The sequence below is a fragment of the Scomber japonicus genome, chromosome 12, assembly GCF_027409825.1.
Source record: "Scomber japonicus isolate fScoJap1 chromosome 12, fScoJap1.pri, whole genome shotgun sequence".
In the NCBI taxonomy this organism is placed as follows: Eukaryota; Metazoa; Chordata; class Actinopteri; order Scombriformes; family Scombridae; genus Scomber; species Scomber japonicus.
The window spans coordinates 19,071,813-19,091,050 of record NC_070589.1 but is presented as its reverse complement, the minus strand read 5'-3'; the positions used below and the strand labels follow the sequence as shown (position 1 = coordinate 19,091,050).

Here is a 19,238-nt window from a genome sequence, read left to right as displayed (position 1 = left end):
TCCACTTTACCTCCCCTCTCTTTGGCCTCCTCCCTCTGCTTCTCTCCATTTGTTCTCACCCTCACCCCTCACGCGCAGACAGAGACTTCCTCCAGCCACCCCCCATGGACCCCCCAAAACTCACCGCTGAAAACTCACCACATTATGTGGCGACTGGACAATAAACGATAGCAGTTGTAACTTATTTTGATATTATGTTCACATGAGTCCACTAATAATGTGTAATTTAAACAATCACCGTAATGTAATTTCAGATATTGGTGTAACTTCAACATTCTTTTAAAAGAGACATTTCTCTTTTTTGGCACAGCCCCTTGACTATTTTGCCAACGTCAACTATAAGATTGATTCATGTTTCAAGTCTGGTCAAGTCAATTTTATTTATACAATACAAAACCACAAGTTTCCCAAAAGGCAGTTTCACTTTTATGTCTATTTTCAAAATTCCCCGTAAATATGATGTGATGTTTCACTCTTGGGCGTACACGTAACAAAATAATTTACCCCATTTGGACTGAATGTACTATTGACTTAATAGATAAAATACTCATTATTTTCAATTATCATTAATTATCAGAGTGCATGTCTGGATCTCAAGTTGTGCCTGAACACGGTTAATTACCTTTGGGCACAAGCGAAACTGGCTTGAGAATTTCTGTTTGGGTAAGGCCTAGTTAAGTGGACAAAGTAAAATAGGACAGCTCATGCATTGCTTCTTAAACTCCCTTTTAATATGTTAATAAAGCTAGTCTTAACTACTGCAGTCCTGCTAATATTATACAAGCATACAAAGCATTGTTCTTTTTTATACCTCTGGTAATATGTCAAATGTGCTGTGGTGAGCAAACAGATTTGCAATTAAATAGTTTAGGCATGACAATTAGCGCCATCCACAGGTAATAATGGGTACTGACTTTGATTACAATATGGAAGCCTAGTGAACTGAGATTCCCAGCAGGTGAAATGAATGGATGAATGACTGAATGAATGAATGAATGAATGAACCAAATTTGTAATTATACCTTTATTCATTTTTTTAGGTCACATATGAAAGACATTTATTTTTTAAAATTGATCATTACTTTGTCAAGCCAGCATTTTAAGCCAAACATCAGCATTTGCAATTATCATTTGACATTGTTCTAAAACATAACAGACAATGAGTCAAGCTAAAATAAACTATGAATAAAAAATAACCAAGTTAACTGTGAGTGCATGCCAAAGTTGAAGTCAACAAGCATATTTTAAAATAACAAAATGTTACATTCTAAAAAAGATATTAAAATGAGCTGTGACAATTATATTCATTCAACATGTATGCATTAGAACCATAGGATTAGAACATAAGCATTAATTATACTCAGCATTAAGGTTAATAATGAAACACCAAATTACTAAAAACTAAAAACAACCAAAACACAAATCAGATTCAGTATTTAAACAAACATTTCATAGATTTCTCATTGGTAGCAGATAAAACTTTTAGAAAAGCGTATGGCTAAAATAGTACTCAAATTGCATAGGAACTGTAATAGTAATTTATGCTTCTTATGTAGTGCATTAAGAATTAGCGTTGGAGCTGTAGGTTGTGCTGTTGCTGGAAGTGAAACGATAGGTGTAAGAAGATGAGTAATCCACACTGCCTCTACGAGATCCACTTCTGGATCCGGTACGGGAACCAGCCCTGGACCCAGAGCGAGATCCTGGGTTAGAGACATTGTAAGGGCTGCTGATTCCCTTGGTGGACATTGAGGTGGCCTGTATCATCTTCATACCATTGCTTTCCTCCACCATGCAGCTGTCCATGGCATCCTTGTAGGAGATCTTCAGTTTGGTCTTGGGACAAGTTAGATTCTTCTGGTGATTGTGTGTATCCTGAAGCTTTTGAGCCCCTTTACCATCTAGCCAACTTCTGCGGATAGCCTCTTCAATGGTAATGCGATGCCCAGAGCCGGGCTCTATCAGGCCTCCTGTCAGGAACTGAAACTCCAAAAATCTCTGGCCAGCCTCATAAGGCAGCCATGTCTCCTTCACTGCTTCTGCTGCAGACATCCTTCTTTTAGTCTTCACATCCTCAAATCCAACATAGGCTTTCTGGGCAGGTTTAAGCTTATTGGCCATGGATTCATCGATGATGCTCTGTTGTACAGCATCCTGCAGCGACAGTCTCTCACCAGTGGCAGGGTTGATAATGCCCCCAGTGCAAGCCTGGGCCTCCAACAACCTCTGTGCTGTAATAGTATCAATTATGCCTCTTCGGTGTCCCTCTGGAATAGTTATCTTCTCCAAAGTCTCTGTGTCAAATATGGCTGCCACAGGGCTCAGGTCATCAAACATCTCTGGGGGAGAGACTGTGATAGAAATACTACTGAAGCGTTTGCGAACAGTAGGAGAGGATGGGGTGGGACTGCTGCAGGTGACCACATCATCAACATTGCTGGCTGCGATGGTCATCTCAGTGCAGCTGGTTCTGCTGGTAATTTGGTCGGCAAACTGTGTCAAGGTTAAAGTCCCAGCTCGATACTGATCTAAAGACTTCTGGTCAATGATTCCAGAGTCTAGGCAGTCCTGGATGTCATACTGGGTTCCTGTTTTCCTATCCACTATCACCAAATGTGCAGCACCATCTGACCCCTTGATAGTTATTTCCTCCCACTCACACTCTTGCTCTGACAAGTCCAGGAAAGTGTCATAATCAATGAGCTCCCGGTGATAGGCCTCCCTCACTGACATCTCTAGCCCAGTGTCTGGATCAACAATCACAACTCGCCTCTTGCGAAGGACATTGGTACGGCTCTCTTGTGACTTCTGGGGCTTCTTCTTGTCTCTCAGTGGGAGGAGTATCAGGCCTGTTTTGGGATCTTTGATGCACCTGTCCTTCAGCTGAAGATAAGTCAGGTTCTCCTTGGTATTAGGGTCAAAGAACCCTTTTGTGTCATCTCCTTCATAGGTTAAGATCTCATTCATCTCCTCATCAAAATATCCCCTTTTATAGGCAACAGCAACATCAATACGGTGGCTGTGTTTGGGGTCAATAATTCCACCACTGGCAATCTGGGCCTCAAGCAGACGGATTCCATGACCTTTTTCAATAAGATCTTTCTCAATAGCCTGGAAGAGGGAGATTTTCTTTCCTGTGGATGGATCTGTGTATCCAGTTACAGCTTTCTCTGCAGACAACAGCTTACTCTTAAACTCTTTTCCTATCAAACATCTCTTTGCAGCCTCTTCCACTGTCAAGAAGACATTGTTCACTGGATCAACAATGAAGCCAGATGAAGCTTGGGCCTCAAGAAGCTCCAAGGTGGTTCCTCTCATGAGCAGACCTTCCTTCATTGCCTGATAGAAGGGCAATATTCTCTCATTAGCTTCATCATAGATCCCTGCAATACAGGTGGAGCCATAGAGATAGGACCTCAGCTTGTCTTCTATATCTTTGCTGGAGAGCTTACCCTGGTTTATCTTGTCCAAGTCAGTTTCATCCAGCAGTTCAGATTGGACGAGCTCTGTGACAGACACTTCCCCACGGAGACCCTTTACTGTCATGGCCTTTTCTGGGCCAGACAGCAGAAGCAAGCCAGACACAGGTTCCACTGTACACTTCTTCCTAAGATCACTGTAGCTTATCTTCTCTCCTGTTGCTGGATCCAGGTAGCAAGTGGGTTTTTTGTTCAAAGCTCTGTACAGCTCCTCATCAATAAGATTGCGATCCAAGGCCAGATCTTTTGGCAGGAACACACTCAGAACAGGATCCAATATTCCTCCAACAGACTCCTGAGCCTGGAGCAAGCGGATGGCTACCTCTTTGTCAATACGGCCCTGTTTGCAAGCCTGGCCCACAGATAACACTTTGCCAGTGTATGGATCTTTGAAACCTGTGCTTGCTGCTTCAGCTGTCACCAAGGTGTCTCTGTCTTCTGTCTCCACAATCCCTCTGGAACAGGCAGTATCCACAGGCATCTTCTCATCAAAAGTGGGGTCCACTATGTAGCCTGTTGCTGCTTGAGCTTCAAGCAGCATGAGGGCGCTTTCTGGGCTGAGGAGGTTCTTGTTTTTGGCTTCAGTGAATGGCATTTTCCCTTGGGAACCAGTTTTCATGCCAGCAATAATGCCAGTACCCTTGAGACTGAGTTGGATGTCCACAGCAACCTCATCCACTGTTTTTTTCCCCTTTAGGAGCCGATCTAGGGTGGCTTTGCTGATTATACCACAGTCACAAAGCTGGTGGGCTGTGACTTTGCGGCGAACCCCATCAAATACCAGCTTGGAAGGATCAACTGTTGGGACCGTCTCATCTGTCTGGGTCTGCCTACATGAACTGTTTGGTCTCAGCTGAAGCCTCTTTATCTCTCTCTCTAGGGCATCTCTCTTGAGAGTCAGGTCTGATGCTTCCTTTTCAGAGATCAACAGCTTGCTCTTGTACCTCTCCTCAACATTCTTTAGCTCCCTCACAAGCTTCTCTATCTCATTCTTCAGGGAGAGCTTCTCGCGATCAGCTCTGTCCCTGTCTGAGTCACTCTGCCTAATCTGGCTATCTTTCAGCTCATATTGGCTCTTCATGTACGTGAAATCCTTTTGGAGGGCATTTTTTTCATCCTGTAGGCGCTGTTTATTGCGTTGTTCAGACTCAAGTGTGAGCTTGATGCGGTTGAGCTCCTCTTCTAGCCGCTGATTACGGTTCTTGTCCTGCTCCAGCAGTTTGAGCTTGGATAGCAAACTGTCCCTCTCCAGCAACAGCTCACTGTATTGGCTTTGGGAATCATGCACAATCATGGATGTCTGTGGAGAAATAAGACACATGATCACATGATTATGTCTATACAAAATTACGTGATGCACAGAGCAAAAAGCCACATTTGCAAAAAAGCCACAACCACAATCATATATATACACATCACATTGTGTGTGTGTATACATTTAAATATATGTACGCTGTTGCCCATAAAGTTGGAATAAAATATTTTTTACCTCTTTCCATGAAATTATTGTGACAATGTGATTCATTCTTGACAGATATCTTCTCATTACTTTATTAATCAATCTTTTCCAAACATGTCACAATGAAAATGTAAATAGGAATAAACAGAGAGTGTCTGAAAACAAAATTATTCCAACTTTATGGGTGACAATGTATATATATATAAAAATGGGAAAGAATTTCATGTGTATATATATATATATATATATATATATATATACATATATGTATGTATATGTATATATACATATATACATACCTATATATGTACACACACGTACATACATATACATATATATATATACACACACACACACACACACACACACACACACATCAAGCATTCAAAATGTTATTTTGTGTGCATGAGATACCATTCTTTCCCATTTTGCTTATTTCATGGGCACAGAACACAATTCATTCCCACCTGTATGGTTAATTCATGGGCAAAAGGTACAATCCGTTCCCATGTTTTGGTCAACTTGTGTGCATGAGCTAAGGGTATAAACAACGATCCTGCACAACAGACCAGCCTTTTCCCCAATGCATGAAGTGAAGTACACCTGCCTTTCAAGCATTGCCAGTCAAGTCTGGCTGTACACTGCTCCCAAATAATTAGGTTGTATAAATAGTATAACAATATAATAAGATTGGTAAAGATAGGATACAGACTATAAATTCCTGGTACATAAAATGTACTTGGAAACAAACAGATTATGATTATATTGATGAAGTATCAGCAAGCACCAAGCAGTCTAAAATTGATCTTACCTTGTGTGCAGGAATTAACCAGAAAAAAGGTGGGAACAAATTGTATCTTGTGTGCAAACAAAAGCATTTCAAGCTCTCAGTGTAGTAAAACTTGGCCTCAATATGTTTTTTTCTGTCTATGGCCAGTCTGGGACTCCATAATATTGTGATTAAATAAGTGATTGTTATTAAAGTATGATTTAAGTTTGTGGCATAATGTAGTAAAAAAGGTTTAATAGACATGTTTATCTAAGAAAGTAAATTCATGCAAAATCGCTTAAGTAAGTAATGACTTTCTGTCATCAAATACAACAGGACTACTGCGAAATCAGCTTCAGTTTTAATGCACATGCACATGCAAAAGCAGTGAAAATATGGAATTAGATTAATTATATGGAGATGATCCTTCAATGCAATCAAAAATACCTCAATGGATTGCTTTTGGAATTTGTCTATTTCCACTTTAAGCTTTTCTCTCTCCTTGGTCAGGTCATTGATGAGAGCCTGAAGCTCTGCTGTCCTCTTGTTGCTACTCTGAAGCTGGACATGCAGTGCTGAGATTTGAGTGGCACTTTCCCCATCAATGGTGTCTTTGCTAAGCTTCAGCTCATCTCTCTCCTGTCTAACTGCCCTCAGCTCCTCTTCCAACCGGAGTCTCTCCTTTGTCAGGTTCTGTGTCAGAGTCTTCAGCTTTTCAATCTCAGTAGTGTAATCATTAAGCTGGCGGCTCTTCTCTTCAATGGTCTTATACAGACTCTCATTACGTTGGTTGAGCTCATGAATGCGGACTTGCTCCTGCTGGAGCTTCTGTTTTAGTGCCTTCAGTTCAGCAGTCACTGTTGCCAGTTCCTCCTTGGTGACTTTATGCTCCCTTAGGCTCTTGTCCAGGGCCTCCTTGAGGGCCCTGAGGTCCTGCTCATACTTCCTACTAGAAGTGGAAGCCTCTATCTGGATAGATTTCAGGGTGCTAATTGTGGTGGTGTGCTCTCCACAGGTGTGTGTCATCCTCTCCAACTCTGCCTCCATTCTCTTTCTACGTGTAAACTCATCCTGGGTTGCTTTCTTTTGTTTCTCCAACTCTGCTTCCATCCCATCGAGGGAGCACTGAAGTTCCCGGATACGGCTCTGCAGCCTGACATAACTTTGCTCAGCCTTGGTTTTCTCACTGGTCTGCTTCTCCAGCTCCACTTTGGTGATGCGAATCTCCTGCTCAGACACTTTAAGCTTGTTGACTGCCTCCAGATAGGAGGTGTTCTTTGCCTTCAGATCTGACATAGCCTGTTTCATCTGACTGATTTCCAGTTCCAGAGCTTTCCTCTTCTTCCCTTCCTCCTCCAGGTTAAATGTTAGCATACTGATCTGCCTACTCTTTTCCTGATTGTTTGTGAGGGCCTCCTTTAGTTTGAGATCATCCTCTCCTTTCTGCTGTATGAGCGTTCTCAGTTGTACCTCTATCTCACTGCGAATCCTTGTCTCTTTGGTCACTGAGGCCCTCTGCTGGCTGATCTCCTGCTCTGCTCTGTTTTTTTGGTCTTCAGTGTAAGCAACTGACTGTCTCAGTCTCCTCAGCTCCTCTTCAAGATCTCTCTTCTCAGCAGTGAGTCTGTCACATTGCAGTCTCAGTTCTCCAGTGCATTCTTCTTTCTCTTGTGAGACTTTCAGGGTAATAGTCTTGTTAACGTTGATCTCTGTCTCATGTGTCTGTTTAAGCTGATTAATTTCTTGGATGCACTGTGTTCTTACCTTTGAGATATCTGACTCAGCATTTCGTCGACGTGCTGCTTCCTCCTCCAGCAATATCTTCATCCTGTCCACTTCACGTTCCTTGTCCTTCACAGCCTTTTCCAAGTCAATCTTGTTCCAGTTAAGCTCTTCCAGTTCTTTCTGTCTGCGGCGGACAGCCGCCTCATACTCTTCTTGTTGGCTGGTGTAGCGCTCCTCTGCTAGCCTTCTTTTCCTCTTTTCCTCCTCCAGCTGGTATTTAATGCGCGTCAGCTGGTCCATAAGATCTTGAATCTGGCTCTGTGTACTGCCCAGGCTCTCCTTGGCAGCGTTGGCTTGCATTGCTGTGGTTCTTTTCACTTCCTCCATAGAAATGAGTTGGTCTTTTGACTGAGTGAGCTCCAGCTTGTAGCGGGCCAAAGTATCCTCCAGAGATTTGTTTTTCTGGTTACGATCCTGGAGGTCCTCCTTAAGACGCCTCAGTTCTTCCTCCAGCATCTCAATCTTTGTGTTCCTGATCTGGGGACAACAATGACAAAAACAGGAAGAGCCTCAATAAGCTACTTTTTATATTGTTAAACAAACCAATTTGTTAATTTATCTTGTGCTTATCATAATATTTATTTTACCAAAACAATATTATTGAGTTGAAGTCATAGTTATGTCTTAAATGGCATCATACAAATCTACCTTCAGCTCTTCCATGTTCTTCAGCAACTCCCCGAGAAACTTGTAGTAGTCACTTGAGCGAGTAAGTAGCTCTATATACTGGGACTGGAGGTCAGCCGCCTGATGGAGTGAAAATTAATGGATTAATACTGATGTCAAATGTTCAAGTTTGAATAACAAACCAGTGAGAATTTTAAATGACACATGTAATCAAGGCCTTTAAATTACACAAGCTCTTAATACAAAAGAAAGACAATGGTTCAAATGATATTTAATAAACAGATAATTACTTTAATAATAACTTGTATCATTTTGTGTACCAATATTATTTAAATTGGATTAGAGTAATTAATGGAGAGCCAGTGCTCATACCTCCTGTCTGACCACAGAAGCAGGTGACTGCAGCATAGTTCTCTTGATAGGAATATTAAGCAGAGTTTCCAAGCCAGAACTGTAGGAAGCCAGCTGCAGCTCATAGTCCTGAAAACACACAACACAATATGGACTTCATTATTTTGTATCATATTGTTATGCCAGCTTGTCAATATGTATAAAAACATTTCAAATTGAAACACAAGGATTGATCACCAACCTTTATAGAAGCAGCACAGGTATCTGCATTTTTATGCACATCTTCTACTTTCTCCTTCTTCCCTTTAATTTCAGTGTGAAGCGCCTGGGCAGTAACACAGGGGGAATTAAATTCACAGATTTCATCGTCTTTTTGTTGTTGCTCAACAAAAACGTGTTTTCATCTTTTAACTATTAAGGGTTTCCAAAATCAAATTTCATAAATAAAACTGGAAGTTTGCAACCATTTCCCTTTCATGCTGTTCTAATATGTTTAAAATCCACATCTACAGCAATGCTCATAGCTATCTACATCTCAAGTGAAGTGTAGATTTTGGATATTTCCAATTCAAAATCAGTACAGTCAAGTTCAAACCTATTATTAATTACAATATGTTGATGTAAACATGGAAATACATGCCTTCTGTTGGTTAAGGTGGTCCATTAGGGTCTGGATGTCAGTGAGCTTAACCGTCTGGAGGTTGTCCTGGCGCTTCCTGGCATTGTCTATCCACTGTTGCAGGGAAGTGCTGCTCTGCTGATAATGCTTCAGCTGTTTCTCCTGTTTCTCCAAGTCCCACAGTCTGCAGAGGAAAGAGTGGGAGGAAGAGGAAGGTGATGAAGGGATGTTTATAGTTTTGTTACCAGAAATGACGAATGCAGGACAATGAGAACTATCCACAGGTATGAAAATTGGAAAGTGTGTGTGTGCATACGCAGACTATCCTACCTGCTATCAATCTGGGTTTGGATGCGTCGCCAGCGGTCAGACATTTGACCCACCAGGTCTGAGTACTTGGACAAGTCCACGTCACACTTGTGGAAAGGCTCTGAGACTTGACTGTTCCAGTGCACTGCTTTAGCTAGGTCAGACTCCATAGCTGTCAGCAGGTCTCTTTTTTGCTCCATATCACTCTTCATTTGCTTTAAGAGAGAAATGCAAAACTAGATTAAAATGCTAAATTTCAGTTATCAAATTACATCCTATTTAAAACCTCAACCTGCCCATGGAGTGCAAATGGAAATACATTTTTCTTCTAGATTTGACACTTTTACATCAAATTGATGTCAATTTATGTATGTTGTCCCTGATAATGAAACAAATAAAGTCAATTTACATCTAGTGGTGGGTGCTATGATGATACTACCATATAAGATGCAATTTTGTTAGCTGTTGGATTTTACCATATTGAACTACCTCTTTAATACCTCTGGCTGTATAAGGACATTTTGGAGAATTGTGCATATCATCTCCTCATGGGTAATACTGGATTTTCAATGATTTTTACATGAATGTGATAGAGTATCATGATTTGTCAGGTAATTATTAGTAACTTACACAACAAAATAATCCCAACTCAAACCAAAATCTTATTGTCTTCATCAGTTAACAGAACTGGCACAGGTTACTGTTTCCAAGTCAAGAGTAAACTTCAATGTTCAAGTTTTGGTGGTGATGTACTACTAATTGCAGCCTTATGTTGCATAGAGGATGAAGAGGCTTTAGTAAGGACTGCTAACTAATTATGAGTATTATTGCTCTACATTGTTTTATGTTTTCAAACTAGAAAGGAAGAGACCGCAGATTAACTAACCCTAACCAAATATAGAAAGTGTGTTAAACCTTTAGTGTGCTCCGATAGTTATCCAATTCCCGGAGGTCCAGAGAGGTGGTTTCCTTCTCTGTCAGACGAGCCTCATGGACTTTAACAATATCCTCGGCCTGGAGAAGGCTCTGGAGCAAGGCCTTCAGAGCAGACAGTCTGTTGAAGACACAAAGTTTTTACATTAAATGCATTTTCACTTGCACTTTCTCTTTTTACTACATTTAATTAGATGAAATGTCTTATCACTGTGTGTACTATTCATTTAAACATTGTGGAAAAAACGAAAAGGTTGCATGATTAAATTTAAAAAACATACCGCTGAAGGTAGGCTGAGTAGAGACTCTGCAGGCCTCCCAGTTTTTGGTTGATGATTTCCAGTTCAGAGCGAAGAAACTTGGCCTGCTCTGAGTCTGCAGGTATCCCCTCTAACTGCTTTATAATGTTTTCCCTTATCCGCAGGTACTCATCATGTATTGAGTCCAAATGTTGGTGCACAGTCTGGATATCAAGATGAATTGTTATTAAGATAATGTGACATTCACTTTTTCATTGTTTCGCAAATTAAGAACCTCACTTCCAATCAGAAAGAAAAATAAATTAAAAGTTACATACCTGCAGCTTCTGAATGTGCATTGAGCACTCATGCACACTGTTTTCCCCCAGGGGAATGTGGAGATGACTGGTGAGCCCAGACTCAGCCAGCTCCAGCTTGCGTCGAAGTTCTTGCAGACTACTAAGCAAGGTGAGGCTGATGGTAGAACTGGGTGGGGCAGTCTGGTTAATGACCTTGACAGTGGTCTTGGAAACCTTTGAAGTTGAGGCCTTGTTTGCATCCTGTTTTGGGGGTTCTGGCTTCACCCCATCTTCCTCTTTATTGGTAAGAAGAACATTTAGAGAATATCAATTTATAGTAGAATAAAATAATGGTATTTTTACAAATTCAGTGGACTAATAAACAGTATAACATTATAGCCCTTTTATATTTAGGAGATACTCACTGAAAGCAGGCAGCTGGATAATCAGTGTGTCATAGTGGCTTTGTGCATTATCCATATGGCTCTGCATGTTTTTCTTGTCGTCTTCCCCAAACAGCTCAGAACCTTGGCTGGTACGCAGGAACTCTTGGTAGTGAGTCTCCAGTCTTTTGATGATACTGCGGTACTCCTCAGGGCGCATCTTAGACAGCTGCAAGAAAATGAAAAAGGGTTAAGGGTTAAGCAAAAGACACAGGAGGTGAGCAAGCTTCAGTGCGGACAGTGTTTTAGATTATAGAAGACTTGTCCTGACAACAATAAGTCATTTTAAAACTACAACCAAGAAGTTAAATGCATTTTTTGTTATATTTACCATGCTGACAGTGAGAGAGTTGATGTAACCAATGTCTTTGACGCAATACTGCCATGAGATGAGACTCTTGATGTTGATGTAGAGCTGATTCCAGATGCTCATGATGGCTTCATAATACTGCTCATTCCTAAGGAACAGCACAATAGATAAGATAAGACATTATATTCTCCCTTAGAAGGAATTTGTCTTGGGCATTTGAGAAAAAAATATGAGGTCCCATAATGTATCACATTTTCAAAAATCCATTTCAGCTGACAGGATCTGAACTACCCCAACCAGTATCTGTACAGCCCTTTTGCAGGCAATGGTCTAGAGTTCCCCAATTTAGTAAATCTTTCTTACTTGTTGGCGAGGCCGATGCTGAGAGGGTTTGGTGGGGGGATCAGCAGACACACAGAGGGAATCAACATGTCCAGACCTCCAGGTCCTGTCACAAGCCACTTGCTGCGCTGTGAGTTATCCTTCAGTATGCCTTCATTCCCTTTCAATATCCCTTTCTGAAGCACAAAATGAAAGGAGAGAAAAGACTGAATTATACTTGGAATATTTAACTTCATACTCTGTGCCTGTGTGTGTGTGTATGGGAGGGAGAGAGAGAGAGAGAGAGAGAGAGAGAGAGAGAGAGAGAGAGAGAGAGAGAGAGAGAGAGAGAGAGAGAGAGAGAGAGAGAGAGAGAGAGAGAGAGAGAGAGAGAGAGAGAGAGAGAGAGAGAGAGAGAGAGAGAGAGAGAGAGAGAGAGAGAGAGAGAGAGAGAGAGAGAGAGAGAGAGAGCTCACCTGGTCTTGTTTGAAGTCACATAAGGCTTGGACTATGACGGCGGTGGTGCTCTTCTCCTCAGGGTTGCGAGGTTTCAGCCTAACAATAGTCTTAGACTTGCTGACCAAACTTTGGACCTGCCTCTTATTCTCCATGATTTTCTCCTTCTCTCTCTGTAAACATTTATAAATCAGATGTAAGTTCTCAACTGAGGCACTGTACACTGCAATTATCAGGAGTCTGATTTGTTTGTGGGGTGTTTTTTGCTTTCGTCAATTTAAAATGAAAAAAATCTACAACATATCATAGGATGTACATGGAAACAGGTAGACAAGCAAAAGTGTTACATTTACTCTCTTAGAAACTCGCTGAACCAGGCAGACATGAAAATTATTTTCACCCATCATTCAACAGAACGGAGTGTTTGAGGGTGTTTTGTGCTCCACAGCTGCAGGGGAATATGTATGTCCTCGACTTTATAGAGTACAATCATACCTCCAGGTATTTCAGTAGTTCAACAAGGTTATCCAGTGAGGTGTTTTTGTCACAGGTGAATTTGCTACGAATAGTCTCATGCTCCTTCTGCAGCTTTGCATAGGTCTCGTTCGCCTCCTTGAAAAACTGAAAATAAGGCAATAAAAGATTTTGATCAGTGTTCAGACAGGAAAACATACTGGGTTTCTATTTTTACTTGGGCTGCAGCTGGATGGACCACTTACTTGACTGTAGGCAGCATTCTCCTTCAAATGAACATGGATACACTTAGTGATCTGGAGGAGCCAGCTCCACTGGGTCTGCAAAGTGTCCATGTACGCCTGTGGGCACAAATCCAGTTTTTAGTACAAAAGCACCAGATAATATGCTGATTGGAATAGAAAAACACTCAGAAAAAAACACCTTACGTCAATCTTATCTGAGGCAGAATGGTTGTTGTTCACGAGGCCATCTGCTTTCACTTTAAGCTTGTTTAGCTCCTTCTCCTTCTCCTCCAGATCTCTCATCAGCCTCTGTAAGAGAAACAGAAAGTAAGGGACAATGCGTCACACACTGCATCAACATAACTAACATTTTATTGGTAAAATAAAGACTAAATAGCACATTTATTAACTGTGATATAAACAAAACCAGGGTAAAAGAGGAGTTCAGTCTGATAAACTTACTGAGTAGCTCTCTTGTTTCTTGGGGATATAATTGTCAATGTTTTTGTCTCCCCAGTCAAACACCAGCTCCTCTTCTTCCTTTTCATTTACCCACATGATGGCGCGAGAGATCTCCTCAATGATGCCTTGAAGCTCACGCAGCTGACTTACACGGCTGTGGGACATTTTCTGAGATAGATGCATGGCAAATGAGTGAATATGATTTTTTTTTAACTGCTATGGTGATAATGCTTAATGCTATGAATTTTTTATTTTTAATTTTTTGTAAGAGTTTGGTTTTACCTGCAGGCTGTCCCATTCTTGTTCCAAAATATAGAGGTTGTACTTGTCACCCCTCATGTTCTAAAAAAGAGATGTTTTAATTAGGATGACAAAATATTGGGATTCTGTACACATGATACATGAATATCTAAAGCATGAGCATTAAGAGCAACTAAGAAGATAGTGTACACTTTTCAGTAAATGAAAACATTTTATACTCGGGGTATAATGGCAGAAAAAGGCCACTTACCAGATCGTCTCTGGCACGGTCTACTTCCTGGCTCCTTTGGATAGAGCCATGGGTTTTGTTGTGGTTTATGATTTGCTTTTCTATGGTGGCTGAGTCATCCCCCCATGGAGCTGTCTCAATCATACGCTGTAAAAGGTACAGTTTATTACTTTAAGAAATTAAAAAAAATACTGCTAAACAAATTACGATGTTAAATTTAATGTGATTGACTCAAAATAAATTCCAGTGCCAATTTTTGTGGTTCTGGAGCCACAAGTCACACAGTGTGACAGTGTGTCTGACTGATGTGTTTTAATATTTTCGCAGGTTTATGGCCCAAAAGGGACTGATCAGGCTTTACCTTCCCTCACAGTTCTTCTTTTTGATAGCTAGATCAGTTAAGATGCTCTTATCATGGGATTAGTTAAAAAGAAAAACAGGAAATCACCTGCCTTATCCTTTAGATCTCAACAGATACAGTATTTCCCTGCTATTAAGTAAGTCCTTAAAGCTATGTCATACATTTTTTGTCCTCTAGGTGTCACCATATAATCATTAAACACATTGTTAGGCAGGAAAGTATTCCAACTATTCCCCCCTTGTTCGCAGCACTCAGCTTTGATAAGGGCCCTGCTAGGAACCAACCACAGCCTGACCCTGCTCTTTACTGGCATTTTTTTTCTCTCTCTCCCAGCTTTTGTTCTCTCACCACTCCCTTTCTTCATGAGTATTTGGCCGAAGCTACACACAATATGGTGGTGAGAGACTTTGAACTGAGTAGACTTTCCCAGTTTATGTTTAGAAGTACAGCAAAGGTGAAACATTGGTACAATGGCTCAAAGGATGACCAGCAGAACATTAAGACAATATATGTAACCAAAAGCAGAAGGTCAATAGGTCATATTTTACCAATTTGGGACTTTTAGAATCAGCAAAAAAGTAAAAAGACTGTGACAAAAGGTAAAATAGGTTAAGAAATGTTTCTATATTTAACAGTGGAGGTAAACTGTGGATAATGAAATATGGAGAGGCGAGGTCCGACGTGGTGACAGAATGACAGGGTGTGTTTTGGTTGGGTGGGAGGGTTTGGAAGGTTGAGAGGTTGAGAGCAGAAGGGCGTTTTCTCATGAGCATGTTGAACTGCCCTGTCCCATAACATCTGACTCAGTGCAAAGTGTCAGATTTCACACTCCTTTACTTTTACTTTTCTCTTGCTCCCACAACCAATTTATCATCACTGCTGCCTCCGTCTTCTTCTCCCTGCTCTGTCTCCTTCTGTCTTCCTCTATTTCTGTCTCTCTTTCTTGAATGAAAGAGCTCTTTCCTCCTCTCTTTGTTTCGATCCTTCGGCACCTCTTTTGGCCTCTTTCACGCACGGATCAGGTTTTGGCAGCGTGTCCAGATGGTTTCAGTTACAGGAGGTCAGAATAAGTGATAGCGTGAGTGCGTCCCCTCCTATCCCTCCTCTCAAAACTATTGCGCCTGTACGTGCAGGCACTCAGATGCAATTACAGTTACTCATACTCTCTGAACAGGTTAAAAACTGTTGAGTATAGTGTCTGAGTTTTCATTTAATTAAACTGACTATTTTCGGAGTGATTTTGCATACATTTACAGTATTGTGACATATATCAATAAAGATTCTTGATTTTTGTGTGTTTCACTGGGTTCTTAAATGTCTCACCTTCTGTTGGGCAATCCAGGCCATGGCATCGTTAAAGATCCTCCCTCCCTCAGCGGAGCCCACACTGCCTCTGTTCCGTCTTGTGGTCATACCACCACCCAACTGCTGTTGGAGAGCGCTGTGCATATGCTGGAACTGATCTAGACTGTAGAGTTTTACAAAATGAGGAAATACTTTGTGAATCACCAAACACTCAACTTCAAAGTGCTCAGCAAGGCAGAATAAAGATAATCTACAGCATGCAGTGAACTCTGCAGTGTTACACCCTGTCTGTCTTAATTAAGTACCACATATCTGTGTTTAGCTGCAGACAGAATCACCAAAATTTGATATGCAGTCACGTATTAACACATGCAAACGCAACGCAAACATGCAACAGCTGACAAACACACACACTGCACTCTGTCTTACTTTCTGAAGACGTCGTTAGGGATACGCATTTGCTGCAGCTCTCTGCCACAGGACTTCAACTGCTCCATGGATTCTGTAGCCATGATCATCAGCTTCTCTGCCTCCACTGCTGGGCCCCCCTACACAGTCACACAGAACAGGCATTGACCTTATGTAAACTTATACTTCACTTAAATGTGGCTGATAGCATTATCTGCTTCTAAGTAAGATCACAATAATACGTCCTTTTAACATCACAGTTTGTTGGGCAGCCGACAAAATGGCAACCTTGAGCTGAACTGCATAATATAATTCACAGCCAATTTTCCTCTTATTTTAATTACATTTTCCTACTACTGCAGGTCAATGCAAATATATGAGATCAGTAATGGTCAGTGTGATAAATGTGCCGCACTTACACTCTGGAGAATCATCTTCACTCTTTGTAGGTATTCCTGACACTGGCCTGTCAGGAACATTGCCTTTTGTTGAATAGCTTGCACGCTACATATGAGAAAAAGAAACAATAACACAGATTTTACATATATCAATGTGACGAGAAAATATAAAGACATGCTTCATGAATATACCAGTGTGTGGTAAGTATTCATTTCTATATACCATATACAAAGACAAGTCTTAAAATATTTGTTGAATGTTTTTGGGGAAAAAAATTACATTGTTCAGTAAAGGATGTCATTAATAAAATATGCCTTAACAACCACCACAGGATTTTTTCAAGCTTTTGTTACGCAAGGCTGTAAAAACTGTTACTGTTAATGTTGTTTGAATATTACTAAATTGTAATGAAAGCTGGTGAATGTTTCGTTTCATGGAAAGGCTTTTTTAATGAACATCACAGAACATAAAATACGTGCGACAAACTAGTTTGAGGTGCAATACAATACCCTTTATTGTCTTTAAAAGTCTGGCTATGTATTATGGAAAATGGGGAGGGGTCACCAACAAAAAACAAACAAACTCTTATCAACAATAGACTTTCTCTCTGTAAGAGACACATGAATAAATCCTGTATTTTGTTTCAACCTGGGTGCAAAATTAGTTTTTTTGTCCACCAGCCAAATAGCTTTTTTCAAATACACCAGCCGCTTGCATATTTTACCAACATTCAGCTGATGGCTGGTCCTAATTTTATGCCCTGACTTCAACCTTCAGTCACTATGAGTGGATAGCTTATAAATAACTTTATGTCAAAGGAACTGTTGAAAACCTGTGAAGTAAACTGAGACATCATTGACATTACAAAGAATGTAAGAAGTGGGAGGAAATTACAGTCAATGGCTGTGTGCTAGTTCATCTATGGTTCAGAATATTAGGCAATATAATAAGTGATAACTAACTATAAGACAGAGATGCCCATGTTAAACTAACACATTACAGTTTGACCTTGGATGTATTTGGATTGATACAGTTTTGATATGATGACACTTGATGTTCTTTGTAAAGTTCTACAACACTCATAGATTATTTGTATCATTTATGTCAGTGTTGAGTTTCCACTGGACACATATTCACTTAATCTTCCCAAGTTTTTCGTATGGGCCTTTGCCTCGACACAGCTCAACATTTTTTTTATTTTTTTTTTCAAAGTTATAATTATATTACTTCATTTTACTTGTTTGTTACAATGTCGTAATTCTGTACACGTACGCCTGACTAAATTATGCAAATGTTTTCAAACTGTTGGGACTCATTCAAGAGCAACAGGTGATTTGGAGGCTCTTACCTTATTCCACCGCCTCCACCTCCACCTCCACCCATGCTAACTTGCCCCTTCTGTCCACCGAGCCCAGTCCCATGCATTGAGCTCCTGGAGAAGGTGTAGGTGTATCCGCCTTCACCACCCTGGTAATCCCCCTGGAAGCCGTTTCCACCGACGAACCCGTCGTTTCTAAAACTCGCACTCGCCAAATCCGGTCGCGAATTACTTCTCTGCCCCATGGTGGCCAGTCTCGACGTGGAGCCGCCGTACATACTCATTTTTGCCGAGTTTGTTTGTCAATATTTTCAAATTGGTTTAGACAGTATTCTACTCTACTGGGGACAGACCGCGCACTTCTCCCCTCCCCGTCTCCTGTTGCGCAGATAATGGTGTACTGTGAATAGACGGAAGCTAGCCTCTTTTGGGTAGGACAGAAACCACACCTTTGCTGTGTTTACGAAACATTCACCCAGTGGTCTGTGTGGGAAGATTCATTCTGTAGTATCCATGGAAATGTAATGTTGCAATCACAACTTTTACTGTTCCACTGAATAATGATCACAGAGCTGGGAAAGTGACAAAAGGAGCAGTTTGGCTGATTTGGCATATCTTAGTTATCAGGAAATAACAAGGACAACTAATGACAAAAGTGCTCAAACACAAAATGATGTCATGTCAAATTCCAAGTTCCTTCCTGGAACATTTTGAGACAAGTAATGTTATCTATTTGGTTATATGTAAGGTGAATCAGTATCGTGGAATACATAACTAGAAGTAAAAGATTAGGATCTTGAACAGGATCTGGTTATTTTGACTAAAAAAAATCAAAGTATGTTGAATTCTCCAGAGGAAATGATGTCCTTTTAAAGACCTGTGAGGGTCACTGTACCCAATTAGCTATCTTCAAAATGACTGTGGGCTGTGGCTGACAAGTAACAGCTGTAATTTGACAGCAATAAAAAACAACACATTTAATCCCCAGTGGAGATAGTGGTGCACCAGGAGTTTACTGTTTAACATTCTTAAGGGTTAAAAGGACTTACTCCATTTGAGAGTTCAGTGATTTGCTATGTTACTTGAAGCTGACAGCCAAGTGACACCAGGTTTTTTGGAGGAAAATAAAGATAAGAATGTTTGGTTTTAGTTTGTGTTTAACACATTCACATTTTATGTCTGCCCCTTTACTCCCACTCTGTCTTTACCTACTGACCCTCTCTCTGTTTCTCTACACACATTCAGGAAGGCGTGTCTGAGTTTTAAAAAGTGAAAAGGAGAATGACAGACAGAGTAGGGAGAGTCACACATACCTAGTGTCTGTGTGGCAGGTTTTAAGTGGGCTTGTAATTTCTTTTTAAATTGTGCAATTGAGTGAAACATAAATAATTATCCTAT

General features: G+C 40.7%; 1 protein-coding gene across 2 annotated transcripts; it reads right to left on the bottom strand.

The window, feature by feature from the left end:
* Positions 1-1,027: 1,027 nt before the first annotated feature.
* dspa (desmoplakin a) lies at positions 1,028-18,221 on the bottom strand. Of its 2 annotated transcripts, none has more exons than XM_053330204.1 (24): positions 17,871-18,221; positions 16,543-16,627; positions 16,145-16,263; positions 15,734-15,878; positions 14,071-14,196; positions 13,842-13,901; positions 13,560-13,727; positions 13,302-13,406; positions 13,119-13,214; positions 12,895-13,020; positions 12,420-12,572; positions 11,986-12,140; positions 11,644-11,770; positions 11,295-11,481; positions 10,909-11,165; positions 10,613-10,794; positions 10,314-10,452; positions 9,420-9,613; positions 9,111-9,273; positions 8,712-8,795; positions 8,492-8,599; positions 8,141-8,239; positions 6,155-7,969; positions 1,028-4,779 (listed from the first exon to the last, which is right to left on the bottom strand). In XM_053330204.1, the coding sequence occupies exons 1-24, from the start codon at positions 18,122-18,124 to the stop codon at positions 1,561-1,563; spliced, it is 8,166 nt and encodes a 2,721-aa protein (XP_053186179.1). In that variant the 5' UTR covers positions 18,125-18,221; the 3' UTR covers positions 1,028-1,560. The 2 variants fall into 2 exon arrangements, with proteins under 2 accessions (XP_053186179.1, XP_053186180.1); XM_053330205.1 differs by having other exon boundaries at positions 7,472-7,969.
* Between the last annotated feature and the right edge of the window lie 1,017 nt (positions 18,222-19,238).